This window comes from Hylaeus volcanicus, chromosome 3, assembly GCF_026283585.1.
Source record: "Hylaeus volcanicus isolate JK05 chromosome 3, UHH_iyHylVolc1.0_haploid, whole genome shotgun sequence".
NCBI classification, from domain to species: Eukaryota; Metazoa; Arthropoda; class Insecta; order Hymenoptera; family Colletidae; genus Hylaeus; species Hylaeus volcanicus.
This window is the reverse complement of record NC_071978.1, coordinates 6,826,091-6,850,715: the sequence shown is the minus strand read 5'-3', so window position 1 is coordinate 6,850,715 and position 24,625 is coordinate 6,826,091. Positions and strand designations below refer to the sequence as shown.

Sequence of the window (24,625 nt, the reverse complement as noted above, 5' to 3'; positions counted from 1 at the left end):
GTTGTCATGGTAACAACACTGGTTCGCGCGTGCCGCTAGCCACAACAGTAGAGGCGTGAAAAATAGGGAGAAGAATAGAGAATGACGACGTGCCAACCTCTCGACAGGACTCTTAACCCTGGCTACCCCGAACCGAGATCGTTTGTACCTGTAACACCATCCGCTCTCATACGTTGTTCATTCAGCTTTCCTCTACCCTTTGTCACGCATCACTTTTTCCCTTACCTTGGCTCAACCCTGTGCAATATCGACCAGGTGTCTTTTGGTCACTAACAATTTGGCCATGAAGTCATCATAAAACCTTTTCGGATTTTTCAAAAAATAAACGATGTTAAGATTATTTATATATTCATGAATATATTAGAGTTAGACAATAGATAGCTGAATCTCCAGAGCTATTACCTCCTACAACCTCCCTTGAAATTTAGACGTCTCTTGATCAGTGGCAATTTGGCCACAGGGTGATTGGAAAAATTAATAAGGTTTCTTATTCCTATATTGAACTTCGTATCTTACAAAATAAATATAATGTCTGCTTATTCGTATGATGATGAATTAATTAATATTCAAGGTAAAGAATAAGCAACCAGTAGATGAATTAAAAAAAATGGCTGAATTAATAAATTCATTACGATAATCACAGCATCGACATTCTTCCAGTCAAAGATATTTATCGAAAGAATCTGTTACATGCCACGAAATTAATCAATTTCATGATAGAACGGATACTAATTTCCCCATTAATATCTTGAGAAAGATGGACGATGTCAGCTATAAATCTGCGGACTTTGGAAGTATGCTAATTTTCTAATAGCTAGAATAGTTTCGGTCAAGAGAAAAGTAGTAGGAAACTTTGCTTGATTATGCAGAAGACCGTCTACATCCGACGTCCTTCAAGTGCACACCCCCGGAGCTCATCCACACTTCACACGGAAGACTTTTTCTTCATCTTCGTCCTATTTTTCATTTGCCTTTGAATTGGGGTGCTTTCAACGTCTACATACGTCGTAGCGCGAAATTTGCTAATCAGTGGTCGCTGGGATTCTATTATTCTACTTTATGAAAATATTATGACACCTTTGAATGTTATGTGAAAGGTTATTTAATTGTCTCAAGAATCATTTAAGCATATTGAAAATTAGAAAAAGAAAGAAGAGAAAATAACCGGTGATTAAATAAAGGTTTTTTGATTATAAAACAGAAATATTTGTATTACACTTCTGCCACATTATTCTTTTCTATAATTATTGTCAATCACACGTAACATCTAGTTATGAAATCTAATTCACCTGCCATTGACAAATCAGCAAATTCTTTAAAACTCACATTCCAATCGTGGCTATCCGACCCAGAAGAAAATAGATTCGCATTGGCCGATCCTTCCTGATGAAAGCAAAAAAAAAAGTGGAATTCAATACTGTTGATAGACCCGGAGATAAAAATTCATTTGTGCAGCCCGTTTCTGTCAAAATAGACAATAATCACAGACTCTGACGAGGATAGACAAAAATCACAACCCTGTATTTTCCAGGCTATCTCGAAATCAGCGAAATGATTACTCTAATTTTAGGTGAATATTTCAATTTGAGTTTGGAACTCCTGACGAGTGATCGAAGATTCGATGATCACTATTCTGAGATTCGTAGCACTTCGCACGTCTACTTCGTGTAGCTACCATGCAAACCGTCAAACGTTACACGAGAATTTGAAGCGCGCCGGCTGCGGAAACCATATTCCCCTCAAGCCGACAAATCCGTGAAACTCAGTGTACACATGCACGCGCTCACGCACCCGAATTGCCCGCCAACGTGTTTACTTACGACACGCGTCCTAATCTGCGTTTCCACACGCACCTACGATCCTCGTCTCTTATTCTCGGCGCTCGTGTTTACTTATAATTATCGGTTTTTGGTTTTAGAAGTACTTGGCGGTAATTTAAGGAATTTTTCATTTAACAAGTTGCATTTAATATCGTTCGTGCGATATTTCATTGAAATATTTCTCACCAAATTTCTGAAAAGGATATAAACATACAATCTTTATTGGCGAGTTTCGTATTTGATTATTGAACGTTTTCCGGTTGTTGTTTGTTACAGTGACTCAGCATATTGGTAATTTATATTCCTTGATTATTAATTTTAGAGAAGAAGGTAAAATTCTTTCTCATAACTTCCCTTTTGTGATCTTGGATAATCTTGAATGACCATGATTTGTAGATCACTGTAGTATTTTATTCGAAGGTAAATGAACAATGTGTTACTCCATTTGAAAACAAAAATAATGACCATGAAACAATTCTTTTTTTACCTTGAAAAATAGACAGATGAATTTTTATATTTTTATGAAGGTGATTCTTTTTTGTTAAAGAAACGTTTAAACATAGGAAGCATTAATATGATATTATTTAAACAACGCTTTCGTCGACCATTGGTTGTCCCTTATTGAAATCAGATTCAGCCAATAGTCATGCTGCGAAAATAGGAACGCAGATTGGTTATTTACAGAGGATTTTTGATCCGGAATAGGTGCCTCGCTGTGTTTATTCGTTAGGTCCATTCTCCTGCATGGTTTGGACCTCGTCCAACTTTCACGCCCCCCAATCTCTTCCCTATCCTTTTCCCTCGGTTTCTGCAGTTCGTGCACTCCGAGCATCACGTGCAGCCGCTCTTGTACTAACTTCACAGGACGTAACCTGCGTAACGTACAATCCGAGCTATCCCGCTGATAGCAGTGGGCTAATGATAAATAGATTGCGATTAGAATCAGTCATTGCATCAAGTACGTTTTCTCGTGATTTCATTTTCAGATTGGAAAGAATAGCAAAAATGAATATTAACCCGCTCGAAACTGATGCGAATGATCTTTAAGTAGATTTAGTATCCTTCTATTTATTTTCATTATTTAACCACTAATTACTTTCGTGTATTTCGTTATTTAATACAAGCAGGACACTAGTGTCTTGTATATCTCGATTTAATAAACATCTTTCGAACTCTTACTATTCTTACTTCTTCAGATTTGGCGTTGCTTCTTTAATAAATTATCTTGTAATTCGTTAAATTAAGTTTCAAATGGTCAGGAAGATGAAATACTTGATAGACTGCCGTGTGTAATGGAGTTGTAGCGAAATCGAATTTATTTTACAGCAACAGCTATGATAGTTCAACAAGAGCTTCTACTGGGCCACTCGTTTGCTCTTCCCGATTGATTTTTTGCACCTGACCCATTTTGAAATTGAAGGCTCCAATGCAATAACTGGGTACTAGCAATTTTCTGAATAGAGTGTCCAACAACCTTTGTGTTTTATTCCAGGACCAATGCAAAAGTTATAAAACTTCAATCCATTCCTTTTTAAACTGATTCCACTTGTTAACAAATTATAATAATAAATGTATACAATGACATTTATGTGGGTATATCCTCATCGAGTCTTTCCTTGATTGAGATGTTTATTCATTTCAAAATGTATCCTTTAAAATGACAATAATCTGTTCGACACACTTACTCCACGTTTAAATCACCTCTTCAGGCTCATTCTCAAACTTGACGCCCGATATCTCTCAGCATCCCTACCTTATTTGTCTCAGAAAATGCAGATGCTTGGTTCCTACGAGGTTGATACAAAGCTTCCACTTCATCGTATTATACCCAAAGGTATAATATGTCGTAAGGTCGCACCAAGATTTCGGATGTGTCACATCTCAGGGAAGGGTGGATCTTCGCAAGAGACATTTAAGCTATTCCTGGAAGTGACCCCTGCTACGCGACAAGAAACGTCCTCGCGTTAACTGCCGGAGGGTCCACGGTACAGCCATTGTGTCTAAAAATCCCGAATGCTGAGAGCAACCCTCTCCAAACAGCTGGCGTACAAGACCCAGAAACTAATTTGCTCGTTCGAGTTTGAAAGCATGGTCAAGTCGGAACCCGGCGAATAAAGGCTCGTGATTTGCGTCGACCTGGCTTCGAACCTGCGAACCGTAACGACTTTGAAGCACCGTTACCGCTGGGTTGATGGAGAACCAGAAGAAACGTGGATGGAGAAGAATGCATAATCTCCTGACCCACATAAATGGGTAATAGATTGTTACTCTGCTCGATATACTCGGGCTATCTCGACTGATATCTATATCCGATCTCGTTTAGCGTTCTATGCCATGGTGTTAGGCTACTTTGCAAGATAATTTATATTTTAATGGAAATATAGAGAAAGCATACTGTTCATTCTATCAGTTTTGTTAGAGGTTTAGGCTCGCAAAGTCAACAATTTTCAGCTAAATTAATCAGAGGCAAGGAAGACCTCTACGCTGAATAAATTTTACAATTTATATTTTAGTAATTGTAAAGGTTATCCAGAATGTGTTCTAGGATTTTGTTTTTTGTTTAACGACATCATTTGTGACATTTAATTATGATTATGTGTATTTTTATTTGAAGAAAAAATACTGTTTATGTTGCTCCAAGACGCCAATGAGAAGAGAAAAATTGCCTTCCAAAATATTTATTTCTTCGAAAAGTTTGCTTCGACCATTAATTCCAATCGATGACAGAATGTATTCCTGGTACGTGAAACTTAAATTGAATATCTCCTCAAATTCCCGTGAACTCTATTTTATAAACCGAAGTATCCATTACACTTGGAATTTATTGTACGATCGTGTTAACTCGTTGCGCACTTTTCCAACGGGTTTAAGCTTAAATAGCCTGCCGCGGAATCTATCGGCGATCATCATATATTTCTACCGATTATCGCGTTATAATTAATAGCGCGATTTCCACTCCGTTACCGTAGTACTCGCTCGATATCGAGAAAGTGAAAAATGGATGGCCCGATAACATCGGCATACTCTCGTCATTTATCTTCCTGTTCATTTATTCGATGTCGTTAATGGCGGGCGACTTTAAGCCGGTATTAATCTGACTCCCAACGCGAAAGCTCAACGGCTGGCTTTAAAAACGTCGCGCCATGAACTACTTTCAATATTCATGCACCCCGGGCCATTATCATAAAACAACCTTCGAATTTGACCTTATAAAGCAAGAAAATCCTCGAATAATTTTCTTCCACGGGAACAAAATTCACCGATGCGAAACGCTGAGTATGGATAGCCGACTGAAATAGATAACGTTGCGATAATGGATTTTGAACCGTGGATAACTTACTCGCGAGCTTTATTCCGCGCGCGAAGCTCTAAACTCTGAATTGAAAAATATTTCATGACTATCTTTTTTAACCTAACTTTATAAGTACTTGTATATTTATCGCGATCCTTTCAAATGGTATTTTTTAAACATACTTCATTTATGATGTATATTACATTGAATATAATTTTTATATATACAATATAATCGTTTAAAACCGAGAATTTTTATCCTCGTTTTCCTTTATACACGTAAACCCCTATAAAGTGTCTGATAACGATGGCAAGTGTCTCTTGCAAGATGATGTTTCTACTTCCGCAAGTTTTTATAAAATATCAAGCATCTTCGAATTATTATTTTAATACTGCAAGTTTGCATAACAGAAACTGATAAATGGGCAACGCTCGCTCCACGAGTTCGAGCAACTATCCAGCCAATAGTTATTGCCGGATCGCGTGCGCACTTTGTTATCCAAAAACCTATGCTCCTATCTTCCGCAACGTCTATTGGAAAATAAGTGAAGATGGAGAATAGCCGAAGGGTTTAGTAGAGAAGCATCCCTAAACGAAGTGAATTGTTGAGATGGAAGAGAATAGAGGAGAGGAATCCCATTACACAGACCACGAGGTATAACTCGGTGCCTATGTGGAGTAGGGAGAAAGCTTCCGTGGCGTTCGAAGCGCGATGTGGATGGAGAAGGGAAGTCTAATAACGCTAATTTATTCATGTTTATAGCCCCGCTTTCGCTGCACGAGGATTTTCATAACAACAAATTTGTGCTCCTTCCCGGCAAAGGCTGCGCGTATTATTAGCACATATGCGCCGAGATTGCGATATAACACCTACACGCTTTTAGAAAATTTGGCATATTCTTTCTCGTTTCGATGAAATTGAACCGTAATTCTTGGTTGCTTGCTCGATAAATAGGGTCTATTCGTAAATAATTAATTTGAAAATGGAAAAATACTTCTGTACTGGAAAATGGAATATTTATAAATTCTTTTTTTCTTCCCTGTTATTAATATCTGCACGATATAGCCATAGAACCCTCTGATGATATAGTAGAACACTTCGTCGGCAATGTAGATTTCTGACTAGTCACAGTGTTTATCGACAGAGTGTCTCTACATTGCTTGCAGAGCAATCTGTCTTATCGATCGACTGTCCTACATTATCCAGTCGTACATAACATTCGTGGCTTAAATAAAATAATTATATAATATAAAAAAACGTTTGTTTACCGAATCAAAATTAGAAAAAATATGATATATAATGAAATATCTCCAATTTGTTGATAATAGAAGGGAACTACGAGTCTATTGTAAGCACACGTAGAAATGTGAGCGAAGCACCAGGGTTCAAACAGGTGACGGCGACGCCAGAGAAGACAAAGTCGGTTTTATCGTGGCTCGCTTCTGAACAAGCAGGAATTTCAACTCTCACGCAACTTCAGAATTTTATACATGTGTCTACACCGAACATTTATTCGATACCCTTCAAAGTTCTTTTTTTTTTTACCTTTTTCTTTAACCACCGCCTCTCCATCTACCTCTTTGACATCATTTCGTCCTCGGTTCACCCTACACGTCGATCTAGGCGCCATTCACGATAAAGAAAACAGTGTCGTATCTTCCGTGTCGAACGGACGGATTTATTTTTATTCCATAAGTTTTCTTCGATTGAACACGGTTCGTGGTCACGAACCAGACAATATATTTTCGATATTGCCAGTCGAAATTCCGACTACAGGGCTGCGAGCCTTTTGCATTCGTTGTTTCTATGGTTTCTGTCTATGTGCTTTACAGTAGTATTGATTCTTTTTGGAATGTAACGAATTTGTGCAAAATGTCACAATTATTCCCTCTAAAAGTGTCACAAAGCTATACCGGACTACTTCTTTGTGTTATTGTTCTTCTCTTAGATTTTTGTGTTTTAAGTTATTTTCAACCAAGTAACTGTTTTGACAATTTCTATTCTTTGATGCTTTTGAGATAATACCATAATTTTAATTTTTATTAGTTCATTTTCAAGCAGATTAATCTTTATATATGTAATATTTAATACTTTATCTGTCCTCTATTTCATGCATTACTACTGGCAATTGCCACTCCAAAATCTAATGATCAAAAACACACATATCTGATTCATATCGAAACACAACAATTAAAATAAAGAAAGGAAATTGGTTCATAGTTAAACAAAAATATAAAATATAATTAAAAACTTAAGCTATTATTGAATTCTAGTATTGTACCTTCACCTGGCCAGTTAAAGCCACTTTTATGAACAAAACTAATCCGAGATTTCGGGATGATGACATAGAACAGTTCTGATTAGTGCGTTACTAATCGCTACTTGGGACGTTGCGGCAGCCAGAGCTGGCAACGTATTCCATTTGACCGAGACAGACAATTACGTCGATTAAGTAATTAGTCCAAGCAGTCACAGTTACATGGAAGCAGACAAGGAGTGACACATTGCAAGTTGGTTTACGAATTAGCCTAACAATGAGTGTCGAGTTGAAGCCTCGCAAGCTCATAATACGTTCCAGCTTTCCAACGTTCGCCGCCGCAAAGATAGTTAATTAGGCGGTGTTGTTGTCGGTGTTAATAAACGGATGCGTTGACACTAATACAATATACTGTCGTAGCGAAGGGTTAGGGGATTGGGCAGGTAGGGTAACTAACGACATGCCTGAATTATGCATTAATGGATAGTGATGTTGCGACTAATCCCGATTCATTCGATTATTTGTGAGACTGGAAGTGGTCGGGCATTGCCATTGTAACTCCGGGCTTAGGAAAGATCTCGACCAGCTCTCGTCTATTACTGTAAACATATCTATTAATCATAATATATTGAAAAATAAAATACACGTATAAGTTTGATTTTTTCATGACATAGATTGAATAAGTGCCAATTATTATGCAAATTGCTTATTTTAATAATATATTAAATAGTGTGATACACTAGGAACACAATAAAAAAATCTTTTTGGAGTTCGATGAGAAATGTTTCTGTCGAATGATTCTAATGATTCCAGAGGTTCAGTCACTTATTGTTCAGCTCGTATATTACATTATTTATCAATGAATAATATAAATAGTATAACTTAATAAATATAAACAAAGTGTTGTAATAGCTAATGTTACTGAATATATTTAAGAGTGATACAATTGTTACATTAACCATTATCTCGCCTTTGTTTTCCAGAACAAGGACAAAACACAGGCAAGAAAAAGACAACATTTTCGAGACTTCTTCGAGGGCTGAAGACGCACAGGAAAGAAAAGCAAGGCCAAGTTCAAGGTTCTCCGAGACACAGTCGTACCAGGGTGGGTGTACCACAAAGAGTAAGTGCATGCCTTTCGTAGAAACGACTCCACATTTATGTTTCATTAGCATCCCGTACTTCCACAATTGAGATCTTATCCTACATACAATGTCCTCGTTAATAAAAGGTTTTTGAATAGGGATTTCTATATTTCATTTATTAGTAAAAAAATAAATAGCTATTGTGTAAATAGTAATATATTATAACACCCTTTTACTTCACATTCTTTATGCATCAATAGATTACTCTCGTTTATCTGAATAAATACACATTTCGACAAAACTCTTCTTCGAAGCATAATCTCGATCGATAATGGTTGAGACACAGCAAGATTTTCCTTCGGCGATGACTCATATACAAACTCTTTTCATTACAAATCTACAACAAGTGCATTAGCTGGTGTACACATAGAGATCAGTCGCATATCCCCTCTTGGGGCACTCAAAGACATTCCTCTTGCTTTGACCTTGGTACAAAGTAGCGTGAAGCCCGATAGTACTTGGAATGAAATTTCCTCGAAAGCCCTCGATAAAGCACTTGAAACCTCTGACTATGCCAGAATCAGTAGCCCACTCTACAAGTCACTCATTGCATGAACCTGCAGTGAGAATCAATATTGACTTTACAGTGCTGCGCCTTCTATTTGACATCGAGGTCGCGATGCCTTTGACGTTTTTAAGGAGCTTCGTTTCCTGCTGAAATTGATTGGGGATAATTTGAAGGCTGACAGTGTGACCCATAAATTGTACTAACGTGTGATTGTGAAGAATAGATCGACACTTATCAACGTACACTCCATTCATAAATATGTGGACACTTGTCAGCCAGTATGAATGATTAATAAACAAGGATGACCTGATTTTCAAATCTCGTGGCAATAAAATGCCAAGGAAGCACCTCGAGTTGCTGGTAGATACCAGAACAAAAGGCCTTGAGAGCGAAGGGTTAAATCGCACAGAGAACCATCGGGCCATTTAGATAGAAAATTTTTGGAAAAGATTCCAACACCTGAAAAACAGTAAACCTCCATTGAAATAACCAGTAATGGAGTAATTCGCACGTACTATAATATACTCGTGCGTTCACCTCGTGTTCCAGAGCCAGTGGCTCTACCAAGGAGTCCAAGTGTTAGAGTTTCGCCTGCAACGAGGATCTAGATAGTCAGAAGGAAACAGCCAAACGTAACACAGCGTTGCAGAGTCTTCCTTTATCGACTATGCAGATTCACCCAATTAAGTCGATTTTCTGAGCCAGGAAACCGTCTTCCACTCACTGCAATTGACACCGCACCCTCGTTTCCACCCTCACTCGTATTCCTAAAATATGATAACTGCGAGGATACGAGGCTTTAGAGTTCAGGACAGTCTCCGGGGCAATGCATTTCAATGTACTAACAACTTCCACACTTGCTTTTCTGTTTACTGTCTGCTGCACGTACCTAAGTGATTCCGGATTGGCGCGCTAATGACTGTTTCATATTCATTGGGCGCGCAACGCGACCACCCCGTGTCGCGCGGGACGCACACGTCTCGCTTTATCGCTTCTGATTCGCCAGCGTGGCGGCATCTTTCACACCGTCGTGCTGATCTTACCATGTGCAGACGGTTTAACCGTGTTTTTGATCGGCTGCTCCTCGCATAAGCGAAGGGTTGTTCCAGATAATTAATGTCTGCGACTCGCGGTCCTGTTGCTTTCCAAATACAGGCTGATCCGAGTGCTGTTGTTTGCTGGGGGCTGCAGTTCTCGCGAAGATACATTCATGCAATTTCGTTGATTTCTTTGTCTTAATAATTAATATTTTTAACACTGACTCTCGTCAGATGATTTTCTTCGCTTTCGCGATTCTATGATGAAAGGACTAAATATTTTATCGTAACAAAACGTTTTATACAATTGTACTGTACTGTGAACTCCATAATTTTTTTTTTAGAGACGTTAATTCAGGTATTAAATTAATAAATGTCATGTATCCCCCGCTGATACGTGTTTCAAGAGTATTTAGCTCAGAACTGCCGGAGGACAAATTGCCATCGAGATAGTGCAGCAAGTTAGTTTCTGTGTAATGTTTGCAGGAGTATGGGAAATGTGTACAGGTGTATGAACTTGATGAGCAACATCCTGTGTCAGTCCTTTTCAAGACCAGGTTCAGGGGCCATGAATTTAGACTTTATGATACCACCTGGAGGAAATTAGGTTTGAATTAGGTTGTATAAAATTAGTATGGAAAAACATTATTTCGAAATCCTAATAGTTTAATTTACAAGGACAACTGATCTTTCATCGTGTACATAAATGATATTCGCCCTAAACGATAATGTCGGTAATTTTGAAATTTTCTGTCCTCAACTTTTGTAGACGCCAGGTCTGAACGGATTAAGGGGAATGTGACTATGATCGAGCAAACTCTGTCGTCAAGTAATTTCTCTCCAAGCTAAGTCTCAGGTTCTCCCTACTAAACATCTCACCCTCTAGGTCTTACTCCCAAGCCAGATCGTTCTTGCTACCCATGGTACAAAAACCGTATTCCGAGTTCTCGGTACACCCGTGATTCAATAATCATCCCATCGGTTACGCGAGGCATCGAAACTCCGCGTTGGAGTTTGGTACACCCGATGCTAAGAGGATTTGACGGTTTCCCATGATTCCCTCGGCGCGCGTTGCTCAGGTTTGGGAGAAAAAAATGCAGGGAGGGAAAGTAGACGATAAGCAAAGAAACGTTCGCGACAAATCCGCGACAGTGAGAGAGGGGGTGTTTCAGGTGCGATCGATGTAGTATGTCACCCTCGTCGTTCCTTGAGCTCTTTCCTTTTCTCTACCTGCCCTACCTCCACCCCTCTCGCTCTTTTTCATCGCGTCGTTGTCGACCCCTTCGAGCTAACATAATGTTCGTCGCTCTTTTTCCCCATTCAGCTTTCACCGGACGTGTCTGCCTCCCACCTCCCGATGAAACTCTCAATGTCACGGCGTTCTGTAATTTTACTTTCCCGGCTGATATTGAATGTAACCAAGGGAAGTATTGCTATCGGTTAACATTTTCCACCTCACTCTATGCCTCTTTGAATTTCTCCACGTTTGAAGCCCCCCCCCCCCCCCCCGAGTCTAAAAACTCTACGAAACTGCCCGGAAAATTCTGTATGCGCGGATTTGCTCACGTACGTTGACGTTTGTTATACTTTGCATCTCATGGTTAGCTTGAAGGATCATGAAAGTTAGTGTACCACCTTCCATATGGGGTGATAAAATTTTAGAAAAATTCTGCATGTGCATGTTTGAATATATGTTGGTTTATGCTTTGCTTTATATCTCAGAGTTGATTCATCGAAGAACAATGAAACTTTGTATGCTGTCATTTAAATGTAAGACGTTTGTGGCACTTATTTAATAAAAAAAATTGATTGGGTGATGGGGAGATACCGAAAGAGAAATATTTTGATTTCCGACGCGAAGATATGTTGATAGACGGAGTGGGTTACCGGGAAAGTTTTGCTGCAACGTTGCCTGCTTTTTCTTGTCTAAGCAGCGACGAATAACGACGAAAACAAGAGCACGAACCGCGGTTCTCGAGCGGCACGTTTTAATTAGTAAATGTATCCAGTCGGATAAAACACCCGATGAAGAATAGTTCGGTGCTGTGTCGCCTGCAGCCCCCGAGCGCTGGTGTTTTCGAGGCGTCGAGTTGTGCGCACAATTTCGCACGCACACGTCACGCGGTTCACGCGACGTCGTTTTCACGGTGAGATTTCTCTGAAGTGGGGTTGATCGATTGCGGACTGTCTAGACGGTTCGTTTGAACGCGTTCGTGCTCACTTTTAAACGTTACCCCGCCGAAATACACGGATCCAGAACAAATACATTATTGAATTAGAAATAAACTTTTAACCCTCTGTGTCGTACAATTGAAAATCTTATAAAAGAATGTATCTGCAAATAATGATCAGAATGATATAATCTTGTATGTACTATAAATTTATATTGGTCGTAATTTCAGTGAAAAATGCAGTATGATGATTACATTCGTACTAAATGCAATTTTATGATGGGTACAAGATAAATCTAAAATTGACAAGCTGTTATATATGTAAAAGAGCATTATTTTCAATTTCTCTTTAATTTTTTAAATTGAAATAATCGTTTTAGCACGCTTGCTTTATCAAATTTATTTTACTACGAATTATTTTACTCCGTTCGGGAATACTGCGTTGATAAACTAAAATAATAAATACAGACGCTAATTTTTTTTATTACGAAAACAATTGTACATTTTTTTTAAAAATCATTACGTGTTTACGGCACCTTTGTTCTACTTTCAGTAGAACTTTGTATAGCTTTAACGCAAGAAATAAAGATAGAATAAAATCCTATCACGGATCCAATTTTTATATCGTAAAATCAAAAATTCTGGTGCACGCTTCCCGATACGTTTTACCGTCGCTCCGATGGAAGCTTCGAAATTCGTTCATTAAAACCATCCCCATGAGCCTCCACCAGAAAAGTGTCCGGAAACGCCAAGAATTGGAAGCTCAACCTTCGCGGAAATTGCTTATCCGCGTGGCACTTTCTGGCCGTCCGTTTTCTCCGCAGAAAAATCGTTTGTTCCGCTCTTTTCCCAATACGCTTATGCTACACCTCCGCCATGTAATCAAGGATCGATGTTTATCTCTGCACACAACGCGGTAGATCGCTTCGCTAGTCCTTTGAACCAAAAAATTACGCAGAAACGCAAAAAACAGGCATTATTTTGATATCTTTAAGCATATTTTTCCAAATTCTCTTAATCAAGTGGAAAAAATAAATTTCAACGAGGAGTCCATTGCAAGGATACTTAATATTTTCCTATGAAATGATTATTTCAATATTTACTTCATTTGTTCGAGGAATAATTAAACTTAGTTCCAACAATTCAACCCCTTCTTGCGCGTTACAATCTGTAGAAAACTCGCCGAGCAAAGAACCCCTGAAACACGTGATATTCTTTCCGTGGCGAGCCGCAGCCTTCGAACAATGCCTCGTAAATTTTGAAGTACACATTCATAGGAGAATTCGCGGTTGCGCAGAATTTTACGAATTCACAATGGAGCCGCATCGTCGAGTTTCGGAGATGCCTCGCAGAGACGTGAAATATTAAACGTGTTCTTCTTCATGGTAGATCTGTGTTTCGAGCTTCACAAAACTAATTACTCGTCGACACGGATTGTGCGCGCACGACTATCGCAACTTACTATAGAAGACTTTGTAGAACTTTGTTTAGACGTGTCAGGAGATGACGCGAAACGAAAAAGCACTAACGGTGGACACGTTTGAGACACTTTTCTTTCGAAAGACGTTTTCTTTGCTTCTTACTACCATAACAAGCTGATGTGGCTGCTGCTTTGTCTCCGCCAGGAGGTCAGGATCGTACAAGAAGGAAGACTAAACATAGTTTAGGTTTTTCTTGGAACTTAAAAATTGTTTCAATAGTTGACACACTGAGGAAATGAAAGTTGCAGTAGTTGGCGTGTTTTCTTTTAATAAATGATTGAGGAAAGCATTGATCCAATGATCCAGAAGAATACACAAGAATAACCTAAGCTTTAAAATTACGACAAGAAAGGACGTCAGAACGTCTGGAGGGTACCTAGACAAATTTTATAAACATTCTTTTGGAAATACTTCAATTTAGTTCTACATTTAAATTTTAGCACTAACTAACTTCAGAATTTTTCAAAATCTTGTAAAGTTGTTCCTCTCTAACATTCGTCATGTTGAACACGGACAAGAAACAATTTACGTTACACAATAAGTTCAAGCCCAAGAGTCTGTTTTAGGATTGAGTAATTTCAACTTCTTGAAACTTTGTGTTCGTCGAAATCCTCCAAATACTTTTATAACATCTTCGCTATATAAATAAAAGTCTTCGTATAAAGTAATAAATTGACACAAAGAATCCTCTTCTACAGTTGGTCTTTAAATTCAGCCCTCTGCTACTGCATTAATTCTTGCTTGAAAAAACTACATTGTTTTCTCTTCAACTATTTTCAACATGAAGCTTCCAAATGCATATAAACAAATGTATACAATAGTGTTCGTTTTTTAGAGTCGTATAAAGACTTCTTCCGATAAAAGTGTTCCGTGGAAAGTGGCTGAACGTCTCCTGTTATTAGATTTTCACGCATTGTCCGGAATCGCTGGCATCGGTCAAGTGGAAACGAGACAAATGACGATGTGCGGTGGATGGTGTCGACAAGAGACGGACCCGGCGCCGTTGACAGTTTGCGATATTCCGTCCTGTTGGAATCATGGTCCAGTTCGTATCCTCGGAGAACTCGTCGGTTGCCTTCCATTACAGATACAGGATGTCCTGCCAGACAGTGAAACGCAGCACTGACTGTGGTCACAGAGCAAATTCGTACAATGGTTGTGGCAGTCCTGGCAGTATTCATGATAGCAATACGGATACTATGCGCAGCATAGCTGGTTAGACTCCATCCGAGATAAATTTAATTTCTTCGTGGCTCTGAACAAAGGGTGCGTCCAAGCTTCTCAGATTCGGTACGAACCACGTTTCATTTTATGAACGAAAAGTGTCCACAAACACAATAAACGTATCATTTCCTTGCAAATGCAATGCAAACCAAGCACAATTTAAGAACGTACAATTTATCGCATAATTCGAGACTCTTAGATTCGAAGTCCAGATTCGGGTTCAAATTCATGAAATGCAAAGCGAAAGATAGTTCGAAAGTTCACGAGTTCGATGGTTCTTTATTTCAAGGATCGCTTACTGTTAGTTTCTGGTTCCAAAGTTTAACAAGTTTTGACTTCGAAACTGCTGAATGGGAGCTTCTAACTTCTCCTTTCGAGTTGATCTTAAATGGTCGCGGGAGATGGTAAAGGTGTAAGAATACCATCAAGAGCCTTTTGATTGGTTTCCTGGGGTCATGCAGGGACACAAAAAGTTCGAACTGAGTCTGTTTTTTTTACTGTCCCTGTTGCGACGTCCCTATTCACTTTTTATTCGCATCAAAGCAGGGTAGCGATCAGTGATTCGGTTTCGTGGTTTGCAGGTGTACCAACGGTCGGGCAAAATGTTTTGCTGCACCAATGGATGGATGGGAAATTGAAAGAAAACTCTTTGATACAGAAAATAATCAGAGAACGATGGTTCTCGGTGATTCGCGAATAATAATGTTCTTCTTAGAAGGTTTAATGCACAGGTGGAAAACAATAGAAAGAAGCGATGATGCAAAGAGACGACGATGATGCAAAGAGGTGATAATGATACAATGCAAAAGCTGCTTTGTATGCAATATCTTTCAGCCCAAACCTGAGCTTTTCATTAAAAATAAATATTGTTTTTAATCCTAAGGGAAATATTTCAAATTTTTATAACGTGTTATTAATAAAATTGTTGGTCTGTTATTCTTAAAAACATTTTTTCTCTAAACATGAGGAATGTTGTATAACGATACACCATATACGTTGAAAAACAATGAATGTTAAAAATGAGACTTTGAAATTTTACAAATAAATACATTTGATGGAACTTCTAACAGCGCGTGGCAATCGATTATTCAAGACGTTAGATTATCCTGTTAATCTCCCATCAATGAAGATAGGTCCAATTACGTTATCCGCAATTATCCCTGCCCATGCGTTTACACTGAATTGTTGTTCGCGATTCGATCCATGAACACCATATGGATTTCCTTCAACGCAACGATGACAATTATGAAAATTGACCATTCCATCTCTGGCGAATCCTGCTTCTTCGGTAAATGTTGATCGACGATGGGCATTGACGTCAGATAGACCTATTAATCTGCTACCAGGGAAAATAGGTCCAATTATATTATCGCCAATTATCTCTTCCTATGTATTTACACTGAACTGATTAATGACTTGATTGAAGAACAACATGTGGATTTTCTTTGGCTTAACCATGAGTATTATTACTACGAAGCATTTCATCTATGGAAAATTTTAGTTTCATCTAATTGAAGTTTAAAAAGTAGCCAGTTGAGAAGAAATTATTATTCAGTGAACCTTTCTGTAGAGTTTCAAAAATGTTTGAAGTAACGGAGAGAGTGATGGGATTGGACAAGGTTTAGGAAGATTAGGACTCGAAGTCTAGGCTGACGTAGGGTTCATAGACTACGGATAACACAGTGTCTACAGGAATGAGTGACGCTGTGTTTGCAGGTGAAGTGTCGCGCGTAGATTAGGATTAGGAGAGTGACTAAAATGGCGTTAAATCTGCAATAGAATTTCTGTCAGCAATTCAAGTAATTAAAAATAAACTAAATTCCTTATTCTTCGTTAAAATAAAAGAAAAATACCAACATCTCTTAAATGTACCATGTAAAACAATTAAAAATGAAATTGTTTTTTAACTGTCAAGAAACAATGTGAACCTTCCATGTTTTATTTCAATACGAACTTGGGATCTCGAGTTATGTGCGATATGCAATTGTTTGTGAATAAAAACCTAAACGAAAGTGGTCTGTTGCCCGTGAATTATATGGTCGCCTTAATTTATTACCGGATTACGTGCAATTTAAATGCTCTACGTCGATCACGCGTACATATGTACGTAGCTAGGTCGAGAATCGATTTCCGCAGACTGCCAACAATGCACGTGCACAAATTCGCAATCGAAGCGTCCACGTGGAAAGAATATTTGAGGAACATGGGTTTTCCCGAACAATTTTTTTTTTTTTTAATAAGGAATCGGGTTATCCGTCGCCAGAATCCGAGTTTCGAAATACGAAATACTGTGAATCAGAATGTGCATGAACACGTGCAGTAATTTTATCACTTAAATTTGAATACTTGTTTACAAGCATGTATTTGCAATGTTTCCATTATGGTCGTGATGTAATCCTCGTAACATCAGATATTATTTTGTATGGATTAAACAGGCAGTTTGCATTATCATAATAAATAGAATTTATACATTTATATTATGTAGGTTATAAACACTCCTGGTTTACCTACTCTTCCTGAATTATCATCTATACAATTTTCCTGGATGTATTCTACAATTTCGAAATAATTATGTGAATTCGTTTTATAAACACAAACAAGCTCACCTGTAAATGAACATCAACAACTTGAATTTCCTGAAAGGAGGAAAGGCTATTGAAAAATCATATTATGGATTTTCAATAGATTTTTGCACAAGGATCACGGAGTATCTGGTCGTGCCTTCAGTCATCGGTCACCCTGTACATTGAACCTTATCAAGCCGCGTGACTTCACGCGTTGAAGCTGACGTTGTAAGCTAGTTACCACACGGCGAGTTGCTGAATTTGCATGAAATATGATCACACACCTATGACGTACACCTTCCCCGCTGCATAAAACATTTTGACGAGAGTCATAGCTCTTTCCGCGACCACATCCATTTGCATCGAATGATGCGTCCTGAATCTATTCACTATCGTTTAAGACGAACACCTCGAGCATATTGTGTATTCATGTGATCGAACTATACCCGACAAAGGAACACTTCCCAATCGTAGAAGATGTGGGTAGATGTTATTATTTTCATTAAAAATTGATTAGAAATACATGCATACAATTTAATTATCAATCTACACATTATCACTTCCTCCTTGGTCCAAATCGGAACGTGAAAAACTCTTGCTTAAATACAAGTGCCAGATAACAAATAAAAGATAAACAGCAATTAATCTGATACTCGTCAAGTAAAAATTAGAATTCAAATATTAAAATTTGATAATATAAAAAAATCAAAATTTTGTAACAGACACATTTGGCAGTCCAATCGAACAAACGTCACAAATGAATTACCATGCGTTGTATTCGTCATCAATTATTGCAATAGAATTTTGCCTCGAACAGTGGCTCAAACGTATCCCGAACAAACGTTCGCTAGTGTTTCCCAACGTTTCTACCACATTTGTGCGATACAGCACAGACAATATACTGCACACCGTGTAGGTATATATTTTCCAACTTCCACGGTAAATGTCCATTCGGTGTGCGTGGAGTGTATGTTCGTGTCTCCTGGTACTAGCGCAGGTGTCGTCGTCACAAAGTGAGCCGTAAAGCCGGGAGCATAACTAACTTCGTTTTCTACATCGTTCTCGTTTCTCCCGCTGTCGACGACGTTGTGCGTCGTTGAATAATTATGGTCGAAGGGGAAGGCAATTCAAGGTTATCGCTTCGGGTAGCCGCGACGTGATTCGTTGTGAAAAGGGAGATCGGAATTTAAATATTTACACGATTTATATTAATAACAGGACGAGGTTCGGATGGACTAAACGAGTAACTTGTTTCTCTCAGAATTAATTCCTTCGAGATTTGTACATCCACGCCACTGTCACAGTTCGACTAAAATCTGTCTGGAAACGAGGATCGGATTAAGCTGACCTATAGGGGAGACGAGGGACTGATTAAGCTACCTCAGGTGCAAATTGAACTACCTAAGGAGCAAATTAAGCCACCTCAAGAGGTAATTACGCTGTCTAAGGGCCAGATTAAAAAAAAAAGCAACTGATTAAACTGTCTCCAAAAAGCGACAAACATCCCACGCTGACCCAAGAGTGGATGAAGTTTAGCTGGCATGTCCACTTGAACTCTGAAGACGAGACTCATCCTGAGCCATACTTGAAGTCATAGTTGGGATTCAGAGTTCAAAGTTCAACTACTTGCCCTTCGATTAGACATCCTGTATTTACAATAAAATGTAAATTATTTTCTCTGCTCCCTTTATGTTATCTTAGTCTAAGATAGAGAAGGAAGAAATAAGTATTTAAATAAGAAGCAAAATAAAAATATAAAAGAGAAGGAAACTAGAAAATATAGAGAAACAATTCACATTTTGTTTTTTGTTAGTTAAATAACACTGCGATTTTCTGTTTGTTGGTAGGTAGATACACCGGATAGCGTGTTGCAAAGTGGACTGGGTCTAGGACCAGACATGGGAAACGCAATTCTACGTTCTATGGTAGATCCAAGGGATTACGACCGATTAAGATATCTCCAAATGAACGGTGGCCAACCGAATAGCTTCGAGGAGACTATACACAGGGTATGATTACTATATTAAGTCTAAATAAATATTATTAAACGCATTTCGTGGAAACAGCACGAGAGGAAGTAACTGGAAGTTGCGAAACATCAGATTTAAAACACAATGTGTAAATTAGAAATGATAGCTATTTTATATCGTTACTCAAGTTTTTCTGTTTATCAATATTAGCCACTTTATCTCTTATTCATAGTTAAAATTAAGTCTGTATAAAGTAATATAATTTGTAAGCAGCTCTTTATCTAGTCACGCGGTGAACTGCGTGTTTAATTGTTGAAATTTGTATAAGGTAAACATATGAATACACTCGTCTGTTGACTTTAATGTTTACTAGTAAGAGGAACAGGGTTTACAATATGAATTTTCAGTATAAACAGTGGCATATTATGATAAAAGTTGTTTAATATTTGCTTCATTCTACGTTCGCAAATTTGTCAACAAATGATGATGTTTCGTTTCGACTGACAAGTGTTACACTGCACTCCTTCGTGTTATTTATTTATATTTATTTGATGCTCAATTCCCTGGAAATTCAAGTGTCTTATTAACACTTATTTTTAAACAATCGTTCAATATGTTCGAGCGAATTTATGTTTCTTCGAATTTTGCAGCTGAAAGTTCAAGAGGCACTGAGGAAGAAAGAGAGATTTCACAAAGAACACGAAGAGGTGAGTGCAACTCAAATTAAACTTCGTCCTCTTTTATTTTAATTTACTAATTAAATTTTATTGATATAAACATTAAAGGGAAAAACGTGGAATATATGCATAAACTAATTGACGGAATATAATGCAATTGACAATGCCAAAGCTTAATTTGGGCTAACGCGAATTAACATAATATATTTAATAAAAATCTGAATCTATACAAATATACTCAAATTAACATTAAATTTTTATGAAATATATTCAGATAGAGTTCAATCCAGATTTAGAAACTGTAAAGAGACCTTTTCCATCAAACTGCATTTTAATATGTAATTACGTAATAATAAATAATGATAAACTGACATATCAGCAATCGCGCAGATATAAATGTGGAAGCAGATATTTCACCTTCAGAATATATAAATACGTTCTACGTACATTATACGTGGAACATGTACATTGCATATTTAATACATCTGATAACGTGGCTCAGTGTCCAGTAAATCACATGACTGTCAGGAAGGTAATTTCTCGTGAAAAAGCGAGAGATACGTAGAACGTTTTTTTTTTTTTTTCATTAATGGTATAGTTGTCGAGAAAAATAATGTTCAATATGAAATTGGAAATCGATACTGTGTGTGACATTAGTGGTAATTCTATCTTCTGCATTTCAGGCCTTAAATTTATTCAATACTACAATAATTATTCTCAAAAGTATACTGTGATCAATTTATTGTGTTGTCTATTCATTTATTTGTATATTTAGTACGTTTTATTATTATTATTCTTTAAGATGTGTTTTTGTTTTATTACATTGGATTTAAAAAATTAATGCCAACATATTTTCTGAATAAATTGATGTTAATCACGAGAAAGTACGTGTGTAAACGAAATTGACAATCTTTAAGAAATTACCTTCCATATTGTGTAAACAAAGAATTCATAAAGAAACACTTCTTTTTGTTCTAAATGACTTTCCTAAGTGTTATTTTATACCACAACATTCTTATTTCTCTTCTGAGATTAAGTTCCTACCTTGATGTCGCAGTTCCCCTAGCAACAAATTTATGTACCCCTAGGGGTCCGGGTACCCCAACACAAAAAACCCTGGATCGCCCGAAGATGGAGTTTCTCGCTGCTCATTTACAACCCCCGAGGTTAACGTTCTCCCAAGTTTACATCACAGTTAAGAATTCGCGTCGTACAAGTGTCGTACACGGTCATCGCGATAAGAAAGAGACCATTTCGATTAAACCAATCTGCGCCGCGGCCCGTTTATTTCCCTCCTTCAATTCTCTTGTGCATTCCCTGGATCATCGACAACCCCCCTCTCGTCGTTCGACCAATATTGGCTCTGCGAACGAATGGTTTTATCCGATACAAAGATCCCTCGCCCCCTACAATCCTCCAATCCGCTACTCGACAAAATTCTCACAGGATGAAATTTGCATGTGTGCGCTATCACTTTGCCCCCCTCCCCCAACGTCCTACACCTTATCCTTTCTTCCTCGATGCTTTTCGGCAGTTGTTCGCCTCCTCTCGCTTCCTCTGCCTCCCTCTCCCGCCCTGCTCCATCGAGTGTCTGTCTTCCGCCACTCTCGATACCTCTTATTATGCAAAGCAGTCAGATCGGGACGATGATATCATCATAATCGTCAATGTGTACCGCGACGTTACGTCGTGAATTTCTTATGCACAATCGCGAACTGTAGCCAGCGGCGTTTCGGCTCTTCTTATTCGTCCTCCGGCTATTTCCTTTCTCTGAATTTCATTCCTTTTGTCGTCGCCGCGCCGCGTGTGGTTTCAGCCCCAGATGCAACCGGACAGCTTTACTTTCAAAGTTGCGTCTGCTTTCTGATACTTATCTCGTTTGTCCAAATAAACGATGGCTCGGGTAAACATGATACGTTGTGTACAATAAAATTAATCATAATAAGATTCGGAAAATTATCAAGATTAATTGAAAGCATTTTCATATATATATTTTGTTATCGTTGTAATAGGTGTAATTTGTTTCTGAAGTTTGATGAGCAATTTTAAACGAAATAATTATAACGATAATAATACATATTGTACCTGGAAAATACAAGCATATATTTATATTTCATTTTCGTTATAATATTTGGAAAAGGAAACAAAAGCATGTCGCAACCCGATAATCGCTATCTACCCCGCTTTCAAGTGTCCTGGTCCCCGTATATTCACTCGAAAACCGTATGCTTTCCACCTGCCGTAGAAAACGTGACTTCGACATTCAGAGAGTAGATAACCTAACCTTCCCAGGCGAAGAATAAACGAAGGGGTTCATTTGCGTTAATTTCGAACGAGTTTCGAGTGTTAATTATACGAAACCGGCGATCCGGCGCATGCGATGCGAGAAAAGTTGTTCCTTTCAAAAGATTTGAGGAAGCGAAGGGGGAGCGGGGGGGATTTCGAAAAAAACAAAAAGAAGAAGAGGAAAAAATTGGTCGAAACTGCCTATTCTGGCCGGAGGCTAGTCAGCCAGGTAGAAAAAGGCCGAAAGAAATAAAGCGGAGAGTTTCCTTTGAGGCTGCGAGCAATATGTAAATAAAGGTCGGTATCCGTGTAAAAGTTTTAGTGTCACTTCCTCCTGCGCGAGTTTACTACTGCCTGGAGGTAGCCACCTTTCCTTCCTCTCTATTCTCCGGCTCCTATTCTCGCCACTAGCCGGTTGACTTCCCTTTTGCGCAAGAAACTGCAGGATCATCCCCCGGGCGACCACATCGCCATCCACCCATGGCGTCGTCCTCTCCGTCCAGGACATTGAAATAAATGGAAAATGAGGCTGCGGTTCTTCCACTTCGTGCCGATATAATTGCCACTAGAGATTGGTAGCTCAAGCTTATTGTCAATAAAGAGGATTAGTGCAAAAGTAATGTTGAGAGGAGGAAAAGTTATCGTCAGGTTAACTCGTTGAAGATGAAGAGAATCGATAGGTTTGCACCACCCTGTAGAATCTTTAAGTTTTTAATCGCATCAGGGATGAACATTTAGCGCGTTGGATACCTGAACATATCTAGAGATAATAACATAATTATAAACTTAACAGTCAGAGCTCTATAAAGCCACTAACTTTAATTTATTTAACCTATAACAACGTGTGGGACTCGTGGTACGGAATTTGAACCGGAGATGAAAAACACGAGTCAGATAGAATTTTTATCAACTTCTACGCGCATATTGTTGCTCTTCATTAAAACAAATTTATTAATTATCCCCCGCAAATTCAACATAATAAAGTATATGAGAATCTCAGTAGCTATTGCTAACAGAAATGTTTTGTAAAAGCAGCAATTTCCTGTACACGTGTGCTGGTTAAACACCCTACTTTATTTTATCGTATTACGAAATTTCGGCTTTAAACCGGAGCCCGTCAATACCCTTGAAGAGCTATTTGCTTAAACCTGTTTCCACGGATCCATTAAGCAAATGTCTCCGTTGTATAGGAATCAATTGAAACATTAATCGCGTCTAAGCCAAGGTTTGTTGAATCAGCATCGCTGATGAACACACATACAACTTAGTATATACTTTTAGTATATACTATTAGTATATACTATTACTATAATACTATTACTATACTTAGTATTATACTTAGTCTTTTTATTGAAACTTAAACTAATTGAAACTAAACTTATTAAACTATTGTTCTAATATCGTTTGTTGATTATTAAAATTGTTGATTAGTTAAGTAGATGGAAAAATGTTGTTTATAGGGCTACACGTTCCAAAACATGAAAATCTTATTGTGCTCATGAACTTAGTAGTATAACATTCATCCTGTGACTAGAATAAATTTTAAAAATAGCAATATTGGATCTTTCCCACTTTATTATTCCAACAAATTATATTCAATACACACACAAAATATAAATAGAAAAAGAACATAGTATGAAAGAATATTTTCAGGTGTTTCTTGGACTACGAATTACACTACAGAGTCATTTGAACTTTATATTACAGGGTTCGTATGCACAATTATAAAGTTCATTATCAGTAACCATCATGAATAAATTCTATTAGTTCTAAAAATGGTTTCACTAAATACTAGCAGATGCAGATTTCTCGTTGCAGATTTAATGTATGTTTTAATCAAGTTGCCAAGCGAACGTTAATTCAACGACTCCATTATTGTTCTCTTTCAGATACTGAGGGATATCCGGCAAGGCTTAATGCAGCTTGGACGGGATGGACGGGGTCAACTCCCTGGAGGTGAGTACATCGAGAAGCAACCTCTAAGCTAGTTGTCGCCTTGTCGCCCCCGCAATCCATAGCGTCTCCTCCGAATCAACGCGCCATGTCCTTGGTTCCATCTTTGTGTGCGTAATTCTGTCACAATACACGGCTGTGTTTACTTTGAACGAAACCTGCACGTGCCAACCGACCTGAGAATCGACACGCAAACGCTGCGCAGGCTTAACGAAGACGCGCTCGGTTAATTTCGAGACA

At 38.2% G+C, this 24,625-nt stretch overlaps 1 protein-coding gene across 4 annotated transcripts in view; it reads left to right on the top strand.

The window, feature by feature from the left end:
• LOC128873098 (SAM and SH3 domain-containing protein 1-like) overlaps nucleotides 1-24,625 on the top strand; it is a 319,957-nt gene that overhangs the window by 275,610 nt on the left and 19,722 nt on the right. For 3 of the 4 annotated variants that reach the window (XM_054116374.1, XM_054116378.1, XM_054116375.1), the window contains 4 exons: nucleotides 8,353-8,492; nucleotides 19,347-19,508; nucleotides 20,120-20,176; nucleotides 24,322-24,388. In XM_054116374.1, coding sequence (XP_053972349.1) covers nucleotides 8,353-8,492; nucleotides 19,347-19,508; nucleotides 20,120-20,176; nucleotides 24,322-24,388 — 426 coding nt within the window. The remainder of the gene's footprint in view (nucleotides 1-8,352; nucleotides 8,493-19,346; nucleotides 19,509-20,119; nucleotides 20,177-24,321; nucleotides 24,389-24,625) is intronic. The other variant, XM_054116377.1, reaches the window with a different exon arrangement.